The sequence below is a fragment of the Photinus pyralis genome, unplaced genomic scaffold (genome assembly GCF_008802855.1).
Source record: "Photinus pyralis isolate 1611_PpyrPB1 unplaced genomic scaffold, Ppyr1.3 Ppyr1.4_LG9, whole genome shotgun sequence".
Taxonomy (NCBI): domain Eukaryota; kingdom Metazoa; phylum Arthropoda; class Insecta; order Coleoptera; family Lampyridae; genus Photinus; species Photinus pyralis.
In genome coordinates this window covers 5675006-5696370 of record NW_022170878.1, presented here as the reverse complement: position 1 = coordinate 5696370, position 21365 = coordinate 5675006, and the positions used below count along the sequence as shown (strand labels likewise).

Sequence of the window (21365 nt, the reverse complement as noted above, 5' to 3'; positions counted from 1 at the left end):
TGTCTAGGGCTGTGCCGAATTCTCAATTGCAAATTTTAACAACACGGGCACACTAGATTTCTTTAAAAATGAGAATTCTGGAGGGATTGCCGAGCGAGCCGAAGGCGAGTTCGGCACAAACCGAGGCATGGTAGAAGTTCAGCTTAGGAAAAGTCACCCTAGGAAAACTTCTACTCTGTCTAGAGCTGTGACGAATTCTCAATTGCAAATTTTAACAACACGGACACACTAGATTTCTTAAAAATGAGAATTCTAGAGGAATTGCCGAGCGAGCCGAAGGCGAGTTCCGCACAAACCTAGGCATGGTAGCAGTTCAGCTTAGAAAAATCATCCTAGGATAACTTCTACTCTGTCTAGGGCTGTGCCGAATTCTCAATTGCAAATTTTAACAACACGGGCACACTAGATTTCTTAAAAATGAGAATTTTAGAGGAATTGCCGAGCGAGCCGAAGGCGAGTTCGGCACAAACCTAGGCATGGTAGCAGTTCAGCTTAGAAAAATCATCCTAGGATAACTTCTACTCTGTCTAGGGCTGTGCCGAATTCTCAATTGCAAATTTTAACAACACGGGCACACTAGATTTCTTTAAAAATGAGAATTCTAGAGGAATTGCTGAGCGAGCCGAAGGCGAGTTCGGCACAAACCTAGGCATGGTAGCAGTTCAACTTAGAAAAATCACCCTAGGATAACTTCTACTCGTCTAGGGCTGTGCCGAATTCTCAATTGCAAATTTTAACAACACGGGCACACTAGATTTCTTTAAAAATGAGAATTCTAGAGGAATTGCCGAGCGAGCCGAAGGCGAGTTCGGCACAAACCTAGGCATTGTAGCAGTTCAGCTTAGGAAAAGCCACCCTAGGAAAACTGCTACTCTGTCTAGGACTGTGCCGAATTCTCAATTGCACATTTTAACAACACGGGCACACTTGATTTCTTTAAAAATGAGAATTCTAGAGGAATTGCCGAGCGAGCCGAAGGCGAGTTCGGCACAAACCTAGGCATGGTAGCAGTTCAGCTTAGAAAAATCATCCTAGGATAACTTCTACTCTGTCTAGGGCTGTGCCGAATTCTCAATTGCAAATTTTAACAACACGGGCCCACTAGATTTCTTTAAAAATGAGAATTCTAGAGGAATTGCTGAGCGAGCCGAAGGCGAGTTCGGCACAAACCTAGGCATGGTAGCAGTTCAACTTAGAAAAATCACCCTAGGATAACTTCTACTCTGTCTAGGGCTGTGCCGAATTCTCAATTGCAAATTTTAACAACACGGGCACACTAGATTTCTTTAAAAATGAGAATTCTAGAGGAATTGCCGAGCGAGCCGAAGGCGAGTTCGGCACAAACCTAGGCATTGTAGCAGTTCAGCTTAGGAAAAGCCACCCTAGGAAAACTGCTACTCTGTCTAGGACTGTGCCGAATTCTCAATTGCACATTTTAACAACACGGGCACACTTGATTTCTTTAAAAATGAGAATTCTAGAGGAATTGCCGAGCGAGCCGAAGGCGAGTTCGGCACAAACCTAGGCATGGTAGCAGTTCAGCTTAGAAAAATCACCCTAGGATAACTTCTACTCTGTCTAGGGCTGTGCCGAATTCTCAATTGCAAATTTTAACAACACGGGCACACTAGATTTCTTTAAAAATGAGAATTCTGGAGGGATTGCCGAGCGAGCCGAAGGCGAGTTCGGCACAAACCGAGGCATGGTAGAAGTTCAGCTTAGGAAAAGTCACCCTAGGAAAACTTCTACTCTGTCTAGAGCTGTGACGAATTCTCAATTGCAAATTTTAACAACACGGACACACTAGATTTCTTAAAAATGAGAATTCTAGAGGAATTGCCGAGCGAGCCGAAGGCGAGTTCCGCACAAACCTAGGCATGGTAGCAGTTCAGCTTAGAAAAATCATCCTAGGATAACTTCTACTCTGTCTAGGTCTGTGCCGAATTCTCAATTGCAAATTTTAACAACACGCGTACACTAGATTTCTTAAAAATGAGAATTTTAGAGGAATTGCCGAGCGAGCCGAAGGCGAGTTCGGCACAAACCTAGGCATGGTAGCAGTTCAGCTTAGAAAAATCATCCTAGGATAACTTCTACTCTGTCTAGGGCTGTGCCGAATTCTCAATTGCAAATTTTAACAACACGGGCACACTAGATTTCTTTAAAAATGAGAATTCTAGAGGAATTGCCGAGCGAGCCGAAGGCGAGTTCGGCACAAACCTAGGCATGGTAGCAGTTCAGCTTAGAAAAATCACCCTAGGATAACTTCTACTCTGTCTAGGGCTGTGCCGAATTCTCAATTGCAAATTTTAACAACACGGGCACAATATTTTCTTTAAAAATGAGAAGTTTCTCAAAATTCAAGGTCAGAATCTCTTGAAACGGACCTTTGCAGAGGTCCCTTTTAAAGACATGCTACACCAAGAGTCTAAAATGTACAAAAAAACGCCTGAGCGTAGACAAACCCCTTGAGAAAAATTTCCCCATCACTTACGAATTAAGAGCCTGAACTTGGAGATTGGAAAATTTACGTTTTCGAGCAATTGCCATTCTCTTTACCTTCCCTGGAGCGTATTCCTTACCCCAAACTTCTTCGGTCTCAAATCTATTGATTGAAATCGAGTTTTATCTTTGCAAATTCGATGAATATGGTTACAATAAGGTCAAAGTTTTCATTGATGTTTTAAGCTTTTGAATTCACGAATTGAAAACAAAAATTGGCACGAAAGTATTTTGATCTGTCACCAGAAGACGACGCTAAGTGAACGTGACAGCAACATCGGTCCAACACATTTCAGTACATGATGTAATAACGTTCTAGTTTGTTTGTATAAAGAATTTTTGATAAGTCAGTCTTAAGTGCAACTGCATTAATGATTTATTTAACCAAGCGGCCGTGTTTGTTTTGTCTGTATATATTGTAATATCAGGCAGCTTATTTTAATACATTCTTGTTTATTTGCTCGCGCTTGTTCCATTTCTCCCGTTTATTTTCGTAGAGAATGTTTTCTTATATAGGTACTCGGCGTTGATTTTTTCCCCATTTACTTATGCGCGTGACGTGTTGACGGCTACCGAATTTTTCTCGCCGCCCGCCGCGCCGCCGTAAAAATTATAAATAGAGGAATTCGTATTTTAAAGCACCACCGGATGCGCGCGTATAATCTTCCTTCTATTTAAAATGATGAAGGGTTCATTGTCGACCCGCCCGCATCCATTCGCTCGTATTTCGTCTTATGAATGGAGAGCCTCTTCTGATGAGCCCGATTAAGGAAGTGCTTGTTGGTGGTGGTGGTGCGAAAAGGCCAGTGCACCAGACAGGGTCGGACTGACGAGGAAGTGGTTTGACATTTTTTTTTCTAAAACGGACCGACATTGGTTAGGCACCACCACGTGCTAAGATTTGTTGGTTACCAACAGAATAGCTCTTGAAAATTATCGGGCACGGGCAGGATGGACAGTTTTCTAATAGTTTTAGGATTTGTGCGAATCTTCGCAATTTCCTCCGATTTATACTCTCAACAAAGGAGGAAAAGATTAGTAAACTTCCTTTCCTAGAGGGTGCTACTTTCACTTCCCAAATGTTTATAACAACCACCATGCTAAGTTCGAAACTGGGGGAACGGGAATAATTGAGCACCCTTCTTGAAGACTACAATGATAGTTGCTTTGGTGAAAGGCTAGTAATCCCCCAGACCCCCAGTGGTACGTTCCCCCCAAAATATTTCACAGGAAAAGAAATTTAGATGGCACTTCCTAGAAAGGGAAGGACTTTCTACAAAATAATCATAAGCATATGCCAATAATTATTCAAAACATTTTGGGGGGAGAGCGTATCACCGGGGGGGTCTGGGGGGTATGGAATACCCCCCAGGACAAAAACCTATTTGCTGACCCTTTGTAGAATATTATTATAGTAACTTTTGGGAAAAGGTAATCTCTGTGCTGGGAAGTATTCCATACCCCCCAGACCCCCCGGTGCTACGTTCCCCCCCAAAACGTTAACCCTTACAGCTCTTTGTATTAAATATCTCACACGAAAAGAAATTTAGATGGCACTTCCTAGAAAGGGAAGGACTTTTTACAAAATAATCATAAGCATATGCCAATAATTATTGAAAACATTTTGGGGGGAGAGCGTACCACCGGGGGGTCTGGGGGTTATGGAATAACCCCCAGGAGAAAAACCTATTTGCTGACCCTTTGTAGAATATTATTATAGTAACTTTTGGGAAAAGGTAATCTCTGTGCTGGGGGGTATTCCATACCCCCCAGACCCCCCGGTGCTACGTTCCCCCCCCCAAAACGTTAACCCTTACAGCTCTTTGTATTAAATATCTCACACGAAAAGAAATTTAGATGGCACTTCCTAGAAAGGGAAGGACTTTCTACAAAATAATCATAAGCATATGCCAATAATTATTCAAAACATTTTGGGGGGAGAGCGTATCACTGGGGGGGTCTGGGGGGTATGGAATACCCCCCAGGACAAAAACCTATTTGCTGACCCTTTGTAGAATATTATTATAGTAACTTTTGGGAAAAGGTAATCTCTGTGCTGGGGGGTATTCCATACCCCCCAGACCCCCCGGTGCTACGTTTCCCCCCAAAACGTTCACCCCTTACAACTCTTTGTATTAAATATCTCACAGGAAAAGAAATTTGGATGTCACTTCCTAGAAAGGAAGAGCGGGCGTAACACCGGGAGGTCTGGGGGGTATGGAATACCCCCCAGCACACAGGAAGAATCGACTACCTTTTCCCAAAACCTAGAATGATAGTTGCTTTCGTGAAAAGGTTAGTATCTATTTAATACCCCTCCTCCTCCCTCGCCTCCCCCCCCCCCCCCCGACCCAGGTCTTCTGCAAACGTAAAAATAAACATGCTGAAGTTTTCTTGAGACTTTAGATTCTTTAAAAGCCTTTGAGATTCTTTAATAGATTTCAAGAAATTTTACAAGCCTTTCTAAGAACTAAGAACTAATGAATCACCAAATGGTCTCTACAGACGTTTAGTGACCTTTAGAGATTGTACAGGCTTCTTTTAAGTGTCCTTAAGAGATTTTAATAATCTTTAAGAGCATTGATATCTGAATTTCGAAAGGCTCTTATGATCTTTCACACGCGAGATCTTTCAAAAATCTTTAAACCAAGGGCTTCAAGGGTCTCCTTTTAAAGCATTTAACCGTCCCTTAGTCTATCGAGTGTTTGAATGTCTTAATATACTTTGAGAGCGTTTAAAGTGGTTTGTCTTGAAGGCCCTTTAAAGGCTTTTAAGCGTCCTTCAGTTTGTGTGGGTTTTTAAAAGTGTCGCACACAGTCTCCAAGGGGTTGAAAAAGTATCTGCGAGCCTTCTAGAATCTAGATGCTTTATTCTTTGATCGTTTAACAGTAACATGTCGCAAAGGGGCCCTCTACTAACTGTCAGAGCCGACTCTTTAAGATCTTCAAAGAATCTCCAAGGATCTTTCCCCCCAGCAAACGAAGATCTTATAGTAGCGGAAAAACTATTCATGGTATGTGTTCCTGAGGGGGATTTCATAGGCTCCCGATGGTACATTCTACCTTAAAGTACCCAACACTAATGTCTCATGGTATGGAGTTACGTCCAACAAAAGAAGATTTAATGACCCTTTCTCAAAACGCCAATGAGTCTTTAAGGACCTAAAGGTTTTGGTAGAGAACGTAGCCTAGGTGGATGTGAAATACATCCAGCAGGAAAAGAGAGAGAAAGAGACAAATGACAATGGATGACTGAAAGAAGACGGAAATTACGAAGAGTATGGAAGAGGAGGAAGGTACAACGAAGGATTGGATATGTGGTGGACCGTGAAAGAAGAAAGATGAACCGAGAAAGAAGATAGGAGAACAAGGGGCGGGGTTTAGAGAGAACGTCATGTATGCGGAGAGAGAAATGAGGCGGAAATCGACAATGCAAGAGGAAGAGGGCATGATGCAGATTATGTCGTGGGTACGTGACGGAGGTAGTAACATGAAAACATGAAAAAATGCGAAAGGTGGTGTAAAAAAATAAATTAAGGAATAAGGGAAAACATAGACAGGGGGGGGGGGGTGCGAGAAAGAACGCTGCAAGTATAGAGGATGAAAAAGACAGCATAGAACATTCGCGAGACGTGCAAGAAAAAAATGGGGGGGGGGGGGCGATTGTACGGAAGAGAAAAATAGGACAGAACAACTGGTCGAAAAAGAAAGAAGGGGAAGAGGTGGGAAGAAGTACTCAAAGTATAACAAGGAAAACAAAAAAGGAGACGACGCGAGGGTGGAGATGAGGAGGAAGGGACAGAGATATCAAGGGTAGAGAGGGAACGGCAATTAAAAGGCTCAAAAGAGAGCAAGGGCGATGAAAGAATAACAAGTAACAAGGAGAGATTGAGAAAGCTAATAGGGACATGGAAAGGAAGAAAAGCGACAGAAGCAATCGTGGCTAGTAAGGGAAAAGGTATGGAAAATGATGAAGAACAGTAAGGAGTACAAGTGTGTATTGCACATAAACGAAAGAAGACTAAACTACACAGTGGACGAAAAACAAAGAATAAGAATAGATAAAGGGAATGCGACCTAGTAAAAAATCGGAGGGAAGAAGAAGATAGAAAATGCTAACTGTGTGGTGGGAAAGAGGAGAACAGATCATGTGATATGAAAATGTTGACGGGTACAAAGATCGAAAAGAAACAGAAAAGGAATATTAGACAAAGGGGGAAGAGGAGAGCGCTTAATGAAAAAAGGAAATCAAAGAAAAAAGAACAAGGAAAAGTCAACAGAAAGAGGACGAGCCCAAACGAAAAACCGTGGACCATTTGGTCTCCCATGCATACTTATAGAAATCTTTTATGCTGCAAACGACACTGTAAAGGGGCCATTTAATGTGGGAATTTCGCTGTCGAGTCCGGCCCTGGCACCAGAGGGCGCTGGCGGGTTTAATAGTCCTAGCATTCATAAAATCCAACCGAAATAGATTTTATACTCTAACCAGATGTATACAGCGGGGTCTTCTGTTTTTTAACACAAAGACAGTTCATCCCTTCTCGCCCGTGTTATCAACGTGATTATTATTACTATCATTATCAAAACGGATGTGAGTAAAATAGGTGATGGCGGCAGGAATTCCCGACGATTTACTTAATGATCCGTTGCCCTCTTCTCTATTTTAAGATTTATATCCCGAGTGCGTTGGTAGATGCGTGTTAATTTTAAACATCCCGAATATTGGGTGTAATAAGAAACATACGTCATACACATCTGTCCGTCCAGTCGCCCATCTGAAGCGTGCCTTGCGACGATTTTTCGAGCGCAATCGTCCGTTCATTGTCTCTCCGATTGAATTCGTCGCGTGGTTCGCGCGCTACTATTTTTGACGGCTATGCCAAATGCGCGGAAATTGCGCTAATTTTTGTTCTGTTTGTTGCAGCAGGCCTCGGCCTTTCTCCTGAGTACCTGACGGCGCGGGGCCTTACCGAACTGCATCCGAACTCGACGTTGGCCAGCAGCGATTTTCCGTTCAGCTTGGATGGTAAGGAGATCAAATTTTATGAGAAATTAGTGATGCAGTGATATTCATGTAGAAGTAGACATAGGAATTTCCTATGTCTACTTTCAAATGATAAAAAGTCTTCCGAAGGACGCCTAACTTTATGCAACCAAAATCACTACCTACAACAAATGAAGATCTGCCTGTCATATTAATTAATTTGAATATTATCGCTTTGACTTCCTTATTGTAATTTTCTAATTAATATGACAGCCAGATCTTTATTTGTTTCAAGAAGTTATTTTGGTTGCATAAAATTAAGTGTCCTTCAGAAGACTTTTTATCATTTGAAAGTAGACATCGAAAATCCCTATGTCTACTTCTACTTGTATATCACCGTATACATAATATACAGGTGGTGGTGTAATAAAAGTCTCTCGCAACCATTATTCTACTGCGTAATGTAGACCGGCGTAAGTTACGCTATCTAACTTGTAGGAGTAATCACAAATGCAAGTATCTTTGGATAGGTACCTTTATTGACTCACTCTGTATGTCATGTAAATTTGGGGAGATGAGTTTTAATTATCTCGGCAAGGAGTTTATGCGGGTGCATTCGTTGAAATGCACCCGCAGAAACTCCTCATATTCGTGGCTAAAGAATATCTCTTTCAATTATATGCGCGACCAGAGTATTCACTTCCAAAATATTGCCCCCCCCCCCTCCCCCCGAAGATTCGTAAGTTCTCAAGTTCCCATGATGTAGGTGGGGCGTGGAGGGGGCTAACCATATCCACCACCCCCAATACCCCCGGTTCTACATTCTACCGCAAAATGTTTAGCATTCTCAGCACTTACACCGTAATTTTTGAAAAAAGGCTTTACGCCCTAACGTTCTGGGGGTGAAGGTATCACCGGGGGGTCTGGAATACCCCACATATACAAAATAGGGAAATGAATATTGACTTTCTTTTTCCTAGGGGGTATGGCCATCGTACCTTTTTTACTGGGAGGTATTACAGACCGCTTACACCGTAAATTTTAAAAAAAGGCTCTACGCGTTAAGGTTTTGGGGGTGAAGGTATGACCGGGGGGTCTGGGGAGTATGGAATACCCCCCAGTATACAAAATAGGGAAATGAATATTGACCTTTTTCCTGGGGGGTATGGCCATCGTACTTTTTTTACTGGGGGGTATTCCAGACAGCTTACACCGTAATTTTTGAAAGAAGGCTTTACGCCCTAACGTTCTGGGGGTGAAGGTATCACCGGGGGGTCTGGGGGGCATGGAAAACCCCCCAGTATACAAAATAGGGAAATGAACATTGACTTTCTTTTTCCGGGGGGGGGGGGGGGATACCATCGTACTTTTTTTACTGGGGGTATTCCAGACAGCTTACACTGTAATTTTTGAAAAAAAGGCTTTACGCCCTAACGTTCTGGGGGTGAAGGTATCACCGGGGGGTCTGGAATACCCCACATATACAAAATAGGGAAATGAATATTGACTTTCTTTTTCCTAGGGGGTATGGCCATCGTACCTTTTTTACTGGGGGGTATTACAGACCGCTTACACCGTAAATTTAAAAAAAAAGGCTCTACGCGTTAAGGTTTTGGGGGTGAAGGTATGACCGGGGGGTCTGGGGAGTATGGAATACCCCCCAGTATACAAAATAGGGAAATGAATATTGACTTTCTTTTTCCTGGGGGGTATGGCCATCGTACTTTTTTTACTGGGGGGTATTCCAGACAGCTTACACCGTAATTTTTGAAAGAAGGCTTTACGCCACCGTTCCTGGGTGAAGGTAATCACCGGGGGGTCTGGGGTATGGGAATACCCCGCGTATAAACAAATAGGGAAATGAATATTGAACTTTCTTTTCCTGGGGGGGGGGGGGAATAAAATCGTACTTTTTTATACTGGGGGTATTCCCACGACAGCTTACACGCGTAATTTTTTGAAAAAAACAGGCTTTACGCCCTACACGTCCTGGGGGTGAGGTATCTACACGGGGGGGTCTGGGGGTATGGATAACCCCAGTAATACAAAATAGGGAAATGATATTGACTTTCTTTTTCCTGGGGGGCGTAATGCCATCGTACTTTTTTTTTATGGGCGGTATTCCAGACAGCTTTACACGTAATTATTTGAAAAAAGGGCTTTAACGCCCTAACGTTTCTGGGGGTGAAGGTATCACCGGGGGGGTCTGGGGGGTATGGAATACCACCAGTACAAAATAGGGAAATGAATATTGACTTTCTATTTTTGGGGGGGGGGGGGGGGGGGATAACATCGTATTTTTTTAACTGTGGGGTTATTTCCAGCACAGCTTACACCGTAATTTTTTGAAAAGGCTTTACGCCTAACAGTTCTGGGTGAAGGTATCCGGGCGGTCTGGGGGATGGAGATACCCCCAGTACATATCAAAATAGGGAAATGAATAAGACTTTCTTTTTCCTGGGGGGGGGGGGGGGGGGGGGGGAATACCAATCGATTTTTTTACTGGGGGTATCAGACAGCTTACACTGTATTTTGAAAAAGGCTTTCGCCCTAACGTTCTGGGGCTGAAGGTATTCACACCGGGGGGTCGGAATACCCACATATAACAAAATCGGCGAATGATAATGACTTTCTTTTTCACTAGGGGGTCATGGCCATCGTACATTTTTTACTGGGGTAATTACGACCGCTTACACCCGTAAATTTAAAAAAAGGCTCTACGCGTTAAGGTTTTGGGGGTGAAGGTATGACGCCGGGGGGTCGGGGAGTATGGAACCCCAGTATACAAAATAGGGATGAATATTGACCTTCTTTTTCCTGGGGGTGGGCATCGTACTTCTTTTACCTGGGGGGTATCTCCAGACACAGCTTACACACGTAATTTTTGAAGAAGGCTTTTCGCCCTACGTTCTGGGGGTAAGGTATCAACGGGGGGTCTGGGGGCTGGAAACCCCCAGTATACAAAATAGGGAAATGACATTGGGCTTTCTTTTTCCGGGGGGGGGGAATACCATGTACTTTTTTTACTGGGGGTATTCCAGACAGCTTACACTGTAATTTTTGAAAAAAAAGGCTTTAACGCCAGAGTCTGGGGGTGAAGGTTCACCGGGGGGTCTGGGGGGTATGGAATACCTCCCAGTATACAAAATAGGGAAATGAATATTGACTTTCTTTTTCCTGGGGAGTATGGCCATCGTACTTTTTTTACTGGGGGGTATTCCAGACAGCTTACACCGTAATTTTTGGAAGAAGGTTTTACGCTTTAACGTTCTGGGGGTGAAGGTATCACCGGGGGGTCTGGGGGGGATGGGAAAACCCCAGTATACAAAATAGGAAATGAACATTGACTTTCTTTTTCGGGGGGGGGGGGCGGGGGGATGACCATCGTACTTTTTTTACTGGGGGGTATTCCAAACAGCTTACACCGTAATTTTTGAAAAAAGTCTTTACGCCCTAACGTTCTGGGGTGAAGGTATCACCGGGGGGTCTGGGGGGTATGGAATACTCCCCAGTATACAAAATAGGGAAATGAATATTGACTTTCTTTTTCCGGGGGGTATGGCCATCGTACCTTTTTTACTGGGGGGTATTACAGACAGCTTACACCGGGGCTTAAAAATTAATGTTATCTCTCATTGTATTCTAATTAAAGGTTTCAACGAAAGGAACCGTTTTCTACCAACTACTGCCCTTTCTTTCTGTCCTCTTATCAAAGTACGAGTAGGGAGGAAGGGGGGTGGAACTAGTTTTATTCTTCATGGTACTCTAATGAAAGGTTTCAAGGAAAGGAATTAATTTCTACCAACCATACCCCTCCTCCTCGACCTCTTATCGTGTTCGGATATATTCTCTTATACCTCAAGAGCGGATTGTCGGAAGGGGGTACTCACAAAGGGCAATTGAGACGTCTCAAAGAAATATATCCATTGGTTATGTCAAAACAAAAGCTATTTCGCTTTAAAAAATGCGCGTATCTGCACAAATTAGATTAGATTTCTCGATGATTTTGACAAAGTTTCGAGATTTTTCAGAAAACTTATAAAAGAAAAGTGTGTGAAAAATGTGCATAAGCACCTAATTGAGAGGTGTAGAGGTACGAGACGAACTTGAATCAATTTTGTGTGTTTTTCAGGGTCTCGAATAAGCAGCCCACGCCCGAACAGTTTGAGACAGTCCCGCAAGAGGGCGCTCTCATCCTCGCCGTACTCGGATTCGTTCGACATCAATTCGATGATACGTTTCTCGCCGAACTCTCTAGCCTCGATAGTGAATGGCTCAAGGTCGTCGAGCGCGAGCGGTTCCTACGGGCACCTCTCGGCGGGCGCCATCAGTCCGGCGCTCAGCTCCGTGCACCCCAGCATGCACCTGCAGCAGCTCCAGGCGCATCTCATCCGAAGCGCCGGTTCGCTGCTTCCGCTACCTCCGGCGCCCGCGCCGCCCCATCCCATGTACTCGCTTCCTCACCATCCGCTTCACACATCGACTGGTCAGAATATTCCAAAGACTGATGTAAGTAGTCCTCCCCGCTTTTGAGTTCGAAGATTAATCGTTTTCGTAGATTTTAAGCGAACGAAAAAAATCGGAAACCTCGAACTTAATTACGCTCGACGCCGATGCGAATCGCAACAAGGCGCGGTCGAAAAAGGACGCCTGCATCACGACCTGCGACGCTCAGGGCGACCAGGCCGATCTGAAGGACGAGCCGGGCGACTTCATCGAGACGAACTGCCACTGGAAGGACTGCGCGACCGAGTTTCCCACTCAGGACGACCTCGTCAAGCACATCAACAACGACCACATTCACGCGAACAAGAAATCGTTCGTCTGCAGATGGGAGGGGTGCTCGCGCGCCGAGAAACCGTTCAAAGCTCAATATATGCTGGTGGTGCACATGCGCAGACACACTGGGGAAAAACCACACAAGTGCACGGTAAGTCAGAAAGTGACGTACGTTAAATGTGTCACTTTTACGTCATCTGACGTCATCGACGTAAATATACCAAAAAATGACGGTACGGAATTTTTCGCTTACAGTTCGAAGGCTGCTACAAGGCGTACTCAAGACTGGAAAATTTGAAAACTCACCTACGATCGCACACCGGCGAGAAACCCTACACCTGCGAGTATCCCGGGTGCTCCAAGGCGTTTAGCAACGCGTCGGATCGAGCCAAACACCAGAATCGGACTCACAGCAACGAGGTGAGTAGCTCGAGCCGTTCGGCTTCAGTTCTAACAGTAAGTGTCTCTCGCCCCAAAAGAAACCGTACGTGTGCAAGGCGCCCGGATGCACCAAGCGCTACACCGATCCCAGCTCGCTGCGCAAACACGTCAAAACCGTTCACGGCGCCGAATTCTACGCGAACAAGAAGCACAAGGGCATCGACGGACCGCACGACGACGGATCGGCCGGAATCGATTCGAGTCCGCGCAGCGAGGACATGCAGAGTCACAAGACGACGAGCCTCAGTAGTCCGAGCATTAAATCAGAGGTACTTTTAGATTTTTCTCTGAACCTGGTACAATTTTTATGCTCCTGGGTCAATTTTTGAAAGTTAGGCTAAAATACATCTTTTCAGTCCGATGTCAACTCGCCCGGACAACAACAGCAAGGATCGCCATTGGGGGCGACTCATCTGGCGGGCGGATGTCACGATGATCTAACGGCCGAAGTTCCTGCCCTGCAAAGAAATCCGATCGACGATCCCGCGTGGCCTTACGACGCCGAGGACTTGGAGGTACTATCTTTATTGTATCTGCTCTTGCTGTTAAAGTCTCACTTTTTGAAATGCAACCTAAAATTGTTCACCGTCACAGATTGAAGATCTGCCTGAAGTTCTACGTGCGATGGTGGGCATCGGAACGGATCGTGGCAGCGTCGCGGCCCTCAGCAATCAGGCCGTACGTAATCGAGTCAAGGCGCGTCTGCAGGCGAAACCCGGCTCGCTTCCCTCGCTGCCCCCCGTCACCCGCAAGAACATCGGCATAACCGAGATCAATCGTCGCATCACCGACCTGAAGGTCGAGGCTGCGCCGCAGACCAAAACCCAACTTACCGAATTGCAGCAGAGACTTCAGCCTCCCGGCGGCACCCAAGCGCAGATTCGTCGAGACAGCAACTCGACGGTTAGTTCCTATTACGGCAGCATGCGCAGCGCCGACATGAGCCGGAAGAGTAGCTTGGCGTCGCAGGCGTCGAGTATGCGTCCGGGTCCCGGCGGCGGATCGTTCTACGATCCGATATCGGCGGGCAGTTCGAGGCGCAGCAGCCAACTGTCGACCGCCACCGGTGGCGGTATCAGCGTGCCTCCATCCCCACCTTCGCATTTGCTTGTCGGGCAGTTGCAGCGATTGCAGCCTTCACCACAAAACGGAAACCTGGTGCTTCAGGTAAGGGTTACAATGAAAGTGTCTGACGTATGCTTTAAAAAAATCTGAACTTGATCCAAGGCTCGTTATTTAAGATTCAAGACTCATGTTGTAAAGGTGGAGATTCTAAATCCGAATTAAAGGTTCAAGGCTCAAGGTCCAAAATAGCTTCCTAATTCCAGATTGGTTCAGGATTTCAGGATTCATGATTCAAGGCCAATGCCGCCTAAAGGCGTAGGACTCAAGAATCAACTCAAGGCTTGAATCATTCAACTCAGTACCAAATATTGAAGAGTCAAAATGCAAGGCTCGCGGTTCAGAATACAAGATTCAAGAAGTCAATGTTGAAGGTTCAAGAAGGTTCGTTATTCATGATTCAAGTAGCAAGGAACAAGGCTAAAGGACAGTATTTAAGAAACAAGTTTAATATTGACGGCTCAATTCTGAAGATTCGAGTTTTAAGACTCCAGATTGAAGATCACATTAAAGGCTCAAGACGCACGGTTCAGCAAAATTTAAGGGTCGGAGAGTCAAACGTCGGTCATCATTTAAGATCTTAAGATCTTGAGATTCAAGTGCACCCAGATTGAACAAGTTTTGAAGGCTTTCTAAATTTAATATTAACGATCCAAAACTTAAGGCTCATGTCCCAAGGCCCAAGACTAGGCGGTTATCCTTTTAGATTCAACGTTCAAAACGAGAGTCTTAACACTAAGTGCACTCAGATTGCATAAGTTTTGAAGGCTTAATCAGCGTTCTAGATTCACGATTTGTGACTCAAGGCTCAACACTCGACGGTCAACATTCGGATTCAAAATGCGAGGGTTGCGACGCAGTGCATTCATATGAAAGGTTTGAAGCCTCAAGATCTAGCGTTCGATATTTAATATTCACGGTTTAGGGCTCAAGGTTCAAGACTCGACGATGATCATTTAAGATTCAAGGTTCAAAACGCGAGTCTTAGGATTTAGTTGATTCAGATTAATAGTTTGAAGAATCAAGATCTAGCGTTGGAGATTTAATATTAACGATTTAGCGCTCAAGCTTCAAGACTCAACGGTCATAATTCAAGGTTCAAGGTCCAAAACGCGAGAGGATTTCGTGGATTGCAGAAGTTTTGAAAGTTCAAATTCAGCGTTTAATATTCAGAATTCAAGGCTCAGAGTTCGCATGTGTCAAGGTTTAAGAATCGGCGGTCGCTACTTATCATTCAAGGCTCAAAACGTGAGTCTTAAGATTCAGTGAATTCAGATTTAAGAAGTGTTTAAGGCTCATATGGTTCATTGTTTTAGATTTAATATTTACTATTCATAGTTCAAGGCTCATGTGTCAAGGTTTATGACTCGATGGTGATCATTTATGAATCAAGGTTCAAAACAGTTCAGTGGATTATCAGAGCGAAGAAGTTTTGAAGAGTGAAGATTCAGCGTTTTAAATTTAATATTCACGATCCAGAACTTAAGGCTCATGTGCCAGGGCCCAAGATCCAAGACGGTTATCTTTTTAGATTCAAGGTTCAAAACGCGAGTTTTAATATTCAGTGAACTCAGATGATGTTTTGAATGTTCAAGATTCAGATTTTTTTAGATTTAATGTCCAAAATCCAGGACTTAAGGCTCATGTGCCAAGGCAGACTCGGCCGTTTTTATTTATGATTCAAGGTTCAAAACAGTGGATTCAGATTGAAGGACTTTTGAAGGCTCAGGATTCAACTTTCTAGTAATATTTACAATTCAGTACTCAATGATTATGTGTCAAGGTTCAAGGCTTCACGATCCTCATTGAATATTCAAGGTTCGAAGCGCGAGTCTACAGATTCAGTGCACTTAGGTTGAAGAATTTTTGAAGGTTCAAGATTTAATATTCAAGATTCGGAGGATCAAGGCTCATGTGTCAAAGTTCAAGACTTGACGGTCATCATTTAAAGAATCAAAGTTCAAAACTCCCGGCTGAGGATTCAGATTAGAGAAGGTTTGAAGGCTCAAGATCTGGCGGTCTAGATTTAATATTCACGATTTAAGGCTGAAAGTTTATTTGCCAAGGTTCAACGCTCATCATTTAAGATTCAGGGTTAAACGCTAATCTTAACATTCAATCGACTTAGATTGAAGATATTTTGAAGGCTCAAGATACAGCGTGTTAGATTCACGATTCGAAGCTCAAGGCTCATGACTCGATGGTCATCATTGATGATTCAAAGCTCAAAACGCGAGTCGGCGAGTTTCAGTGGATTCAGATTGAAGTTTGAAAGACTCAAGGTTTAGCGTTTTAGAATTAATATTCATCATTCATGGTTCAAGGCTCATGCGTCAAGGTTCGAGACTCGACGGTCATCGTTTATGATACAAGGCTCAAACGGGAATCAGTTGATTCAGGTTAAGGAGGTTTTTAAGGCTCACGGTTTTAGATTTATATATTTACTATTCTGGGTTCAAGGCTCAAGTGTCAAGGTTCAAGCCTTGACGGTCAACATTTACGATGCAAGGTTCAAAATACGAGTCTTAATATTCAGTAGATTCCGATTTAAGAAGCCTTAGTGCTCAAGGTTCATGTGTCAAGGCTCAACACTAGACTGTCATGTTTAAGATACAAGACTGAAAACGCAAGTCTTAAGATTCAGTGGATTCGAATTGAAACAGCTTTGAAAGCTCAAGAATCAGCTTTCTAGATTTAGTATTCATGATTCAAGTTTTGTGTGTCAAGGTTCAAAACTTGGGGGTCATCGTTTACGATTCAAGGTCGAAACGCGAGTCTTAAGATTCAATTAACTGAGATTTAAGAAGTTCTGAATGCTCAAGGTTCAACGTACTACGTTCACGATTCGGAGCTGAAGGCTTATGTTTCAAGGATTGAACCTTGAGATGCGAAGGTTTTATCATTTATGATCCATCGTTCAAAACGCACGCCGTAATATTCAGTGGATTCAGATTAAAAAAGTTTTAAAGGCTCAAAACTCAGCGCTTGTCCTTTTAGATTCAAGGTTCAAGACTGGGCGGTCATCATTTATGATTCAAGGTTCAGTAAATTCAGAAGTCTCACGGTTCAGCGTTCTAGATTTAATATTCACGATTCAGGACTCAAGGCTTATGTGCCACGGCTCAAGGCTCGGCAGTGGTCCTTCCAGATTTAAGGTTCAAGACTCGCCGATCATCACTTATGATTCAAGGTTCAAAACGTGAGTCTTTAAGATTCAGAAGATTTAAATTGAGGAAATTGTTAAGGCTCAAGCATTCTAGATTTAATACTCCGGTTTATTGCTCAAGGTTTAATATTCACGATTCAGGTTCAAGTCATAATGGTCACTAAGATCCAAGGTTCAAAATGCGAGTCTGAAGTTCAGTGGATTCAGATTAATGAAGTTTTGAAGGCTCAAGACTCGGCAGTTATCCTTTTAGATCCAAGGTTCCAGGCTTATTTCACGATTCAGGACTTGGGAGAACACTTAAAAAAGTTTTGTTGTGGGAAGTCATTGGAGGGTCTTCTGATTTTTTTAAAAGCATATTTTATAGGCGAGTCCTTGAGAGAAGTTGCTTAACGCGTTGGTTTCAGCCTCAAAATGTCTCGCTACAGCAAACGGCGATACAACAAACTTGGCTGTCGAAGTTACCCGAAGGCACCGACACCAGCACCGACTCGCGGCGCATGTCCGAACCGTGTCACGTGATGACCGAACGAAAGAGTCCGCCTCCTAGGCCCGCCTCGGTTTCGCTGTCGCCGCTGAAGGGGACCGTCAACTCCGGCGAGCTTCATCCGAACCAAGCGGTCGTGCTGGATGAGGTCGGGGAGGGGGAGATGGTCGAGAATAAGCTGGTGATACCGGACGAGATGGTCCACTATCTGAATCAGGTCGCCGACACGCACACCGGCGATTTTAACGCGATTCCTTGGCAGGACGCGCACAAGCCGATGCCGAGCCCCGGCGCGCACAGCCAGGCGAATTTTGCGCCCGCTCAAAATCCGCTGATGTCGCCCGTTCCCAGCGTGAACCACATGATGCCTTCCCCTGTCGGAGCAATAAACCAAATGGTATGTTAACACATTTTTATTATTAAGCCTTTTATAGTTAGTAAGAAGTAGACATAGGGATTTACGTGTATGGTTTTAGCCTATGTCTCTTCTGAAGAGCTTAAGACCGCCGGAATATTATCTGATATTCATCTAGAAGGTTCAGTGTTGAACCTAATATACTTTATTTGTAATCATATTGCACCATTTTGTCGTAATTGTTGGAATTGCGAGATACAAAATACCATGAAGCGGAGACGCACATCCACGTTCATTAATTGTAAAATTGAAGGAGTACGTACTGTTTCGTAGTTCAGCCACTACAGCAAAGATGGCATTATTATCGCGTTATATTTTCACTATTCAACGATTATATTTGTAGTTTTGTGTAGATATCCCAATCGCCCTTTGTTGAGTACTCTCCTCCGACACTACGTTCTTAGGATATAAGAAATTATCACCGATCACGATAAAGGGCCGAGGAGAACCGGTTAAACCCCCCCCCCCCCAACTCTAATAAAATGTGGGTGAAAAGGGCTGTAGTTGATAGGGAACAGTTCCTTCCGTTGAGACCTTTAATCAGATTACCATGAAAGGTAAAAACATTTCGCTCCCCCCCCCCTCCGTCTTCCCACGTCACTCTCTTATCTCTAAAAGCAGTCCCGAAGGAAAGTGGTAGAAACCAATCCCTTTCGATGAAACCTTTCATTAGACTACCATGAACGGTAAAAAGTGTGATTACCCCACCTCCCATTTTCAAAAATTTTCTTTGCCAGCCGTATACAAAATCTGACACAAAAAGACGCAAATGAATATTATGCACCCTTTACTTCCAAACAGCATCTCGAAAAACAATTCATGGGGGGAGGGGACTTAAAACAATAAAATTTGAAGACTGCAAAAAATCCAGCACAAAATCTCAAAATGTTTGGACTTTAGTTTTTCACTTAAAACTCGAAAACGGTGCAAATTTAATGAATAGCACTTATTTAGTGAATTAAAGAAAACAAAATTCTGCGGCGATCAAAAGATGAACAAACAAAATCGGTCCAATAGAAAAATTTTTACAAGCGATCAAAGAACACCGATTTTTTCCAACTTTCCTAAACAAAAATGAGTTAACCTTTTTTTTTAATTCGTTGTGGCTCCTTACTTGTTTGTTTGTTCATCTTTTTACTTTTGATCGACGCAGAATTGTGTTTTCTTTAATATACTTACTAAAGAAGTGTTATTCATATAAAATATGGACCGTTTTCGAGTTTTAAGCGAAAAACTGAAAAAAAATCCGGAGATTTTGAGGTTTTTTTGGCTGCCAAAAGTTGTGCCAGGAGAAAATGGGTGTGTACTCTTCAAATACATGTTATTTGGACCCAAATGGACCATTTAAAACGATAAAATCGTTTACACCACCTTTTGCAGGAATCGCCCCTTCTCTAATTTGGTCAAAATTATTATTTATGCACCAATTTTGTTGGGAAAACGATCAAACTCGATGACCAAGAAATGATACATGTCTATTTTTGGCGACCAAAATATTTTTATCTAAAGAATGTTAAAATTGTTATTTATGCATCGATTCTCTTGGGAAATTCAATTACGCAATGCCTAAGAAGCGGTCCATGTGTATTTTTGTTCACAAAAAATATCAAAATCGTTATTTATGTAGAAGAAGAACTTATCGACTTCTAGTTGTCGCTATAAGAAAGCTTATGGTTCCAGATGGACAACCATCAAGAATTAATTTTAGTATCCATCACTTTATTGCCCTTATTTATACACCAATGTTTTTAGAAAAAAAGACCAAACTCGATTGCTCGATGCCCAAGAAAAGTGTGTATCGTATCGACTTAAAACGTTGGCGGTGATTTGTAGATCTCTCCTAGGATCTCTCTTATGCCTGTACTAAGTATTGCAGGTGGTAAAAAATGATAATAATACAGGGTGAGTTTTTTTCATTGTCACAATGGGAATCTCGTACGAGATGCCAAGTCGCCCAGACCCCCCGGTGGTACGCTCCCCCCTCCCCAAATATTTTGAATAATTATTCGCATATGTTTATGATAATTTTGTAGACAGTGCCACTACATTTTCCTTTTAAAAATTGAACGTTTTGGTGGACAGCATACCACCGGGGGGTCTGGGGGATATGGAATACCCCCCAGCACAGAGATTACCTTTTCCCAAAAGCTGCTATAATAGTATTTTGCAAAGGGCCAGCAAATACGTCTTTGTCCTGGGGGGTATTGGAACCCCCCAGACCCCCCGGTGGTACGCTCTCCCCCCAAAATGTTTTGAATAATTATTGGCGTATGCTTATGATTATTTTGTAGACAGTGCCACCACATTTTCCTTTTAAAAATTGAACGTTTTGGAGACAGCATACCACCGGGGGGTCTGGGGGTATGGAATACCCCCCAGCACAGAGATTACCTTTTCCCAAAAGCTGCTATAATAGTATTCTGCAAAGGGCCAGCAAATACGTCTTTGTCCTGGGGGGTATTCCATACCCCCCAGACCCCCCGGTGGTACGCTCTCCCCCCAAAATGTTTTGAATAATTATTGGCGTATGCTTATGATTAGTTTGTAGACAGTGCCACCACATATTCCTTTTAAAAATTGAACGTTTTGGGGAACAGCATACCACCAGGGGATCTGGCGGGTATGGAATACCCCCCAGCACAGAGATTACCTTTTCCCAAAAGCTGCTATAATAGTATTTTGCAAAGGGCCAGCAAATACGTCTTTGTCCTGGGGGGTATTCCAGACCCCCCGGTGGTACGCTCTCCCCCCAAAATGTTTTGAATAATTATTGGCGTATGCTTATGATTATTTTGTAGACAGTGCCACCACATTTTCCTTTTAAAAATTGAACGTTTTGGGGGACAGCATACCACCGGGGGGTCTGGGGGATATGGAATACCCCCCAGCACAGAGATTACCTTTTCCCAAAAGCTGCTATAATAGTATTTTGCAAAGGGCCAGCAAATACGTCTTTGTCCTGGGGGGTATGGAACCCCCCAGACTCCCCGGTGGTACGCTCTCCCCCCAAAATGTTTTGAATAATTATTGGCGTATGCTTATGATTATTTTGTAGACAGTGCCACCACATTTTCCTTTTAAAAATTGAACGTTTTGGAGAACAGCATACCACCGGGGGGTCTGGGGGATATGGAATACCCACCAGCCCAGAGATTACCTTTTCCTAAAAGCTGCTATAATAGTATTCTGCAAAGGGCCAGCAAATACGTCTTTGTCCTGGGGGGTATTCCATACCCCCCAGACCCCCCGGTGGTACGCTCCCCCCCCCCAAAATGTCTTGAATAATTATTGGCGTATGCTTATGATTAGTTTGTAGACAGTGCCACCACATTTTCCTTTTAAAAATTGGACGTTTTGGGGAACAGCATACCACCGGGGGGTCTGGGGGTATGGAATACCCCCCAGCACAGAGATTACCTTTTCCCACAAGCTGCTATAATAATACCCCCCCCCCCCCCCCCCCCCCC

At 43.6% G+C, this 21365-nt stretch overlaps 1 protein-coding gene across 1 annotated transcript in view; it reads left to right on the top strand.

The window, feature by feature from the left end:
- The window catches only part of LOC116180507 (transcriptional activator cubitus interruptus), a 51994-nt gene that overhangs the window by 27800 nt on the left and 2829 nt on the right, over positions 1–21365 (top strand). Inside the window, exons 3-10 of the mRNA XM_031500520.1 lie at positions 7429–7530; positions 11621–11997; positions 12047–12418; positions 12523–12687; positions 12747–12977; positions 13065–13223; positions 13303–13875; positions 17404–17880. Of these exons, the coding sequence (XP_031356380.1) occupies positions 7429–7530; positions 11621–11997; positions 12047–12418; positions 12523–12687; positions 12747–12977; positions 13065–13223; positions 13303–13875; positions 17404–17880 (2456 nt within the window). The remainder of the gene's footprint in view (positions 1–7428; positions 7531–11620; positions 11998–12046; positions 12419–12522; positions 12688–12746; positions 12978–13064; positions 13224–13302; positions 13876–17403; positions 17881–21365) is intronic.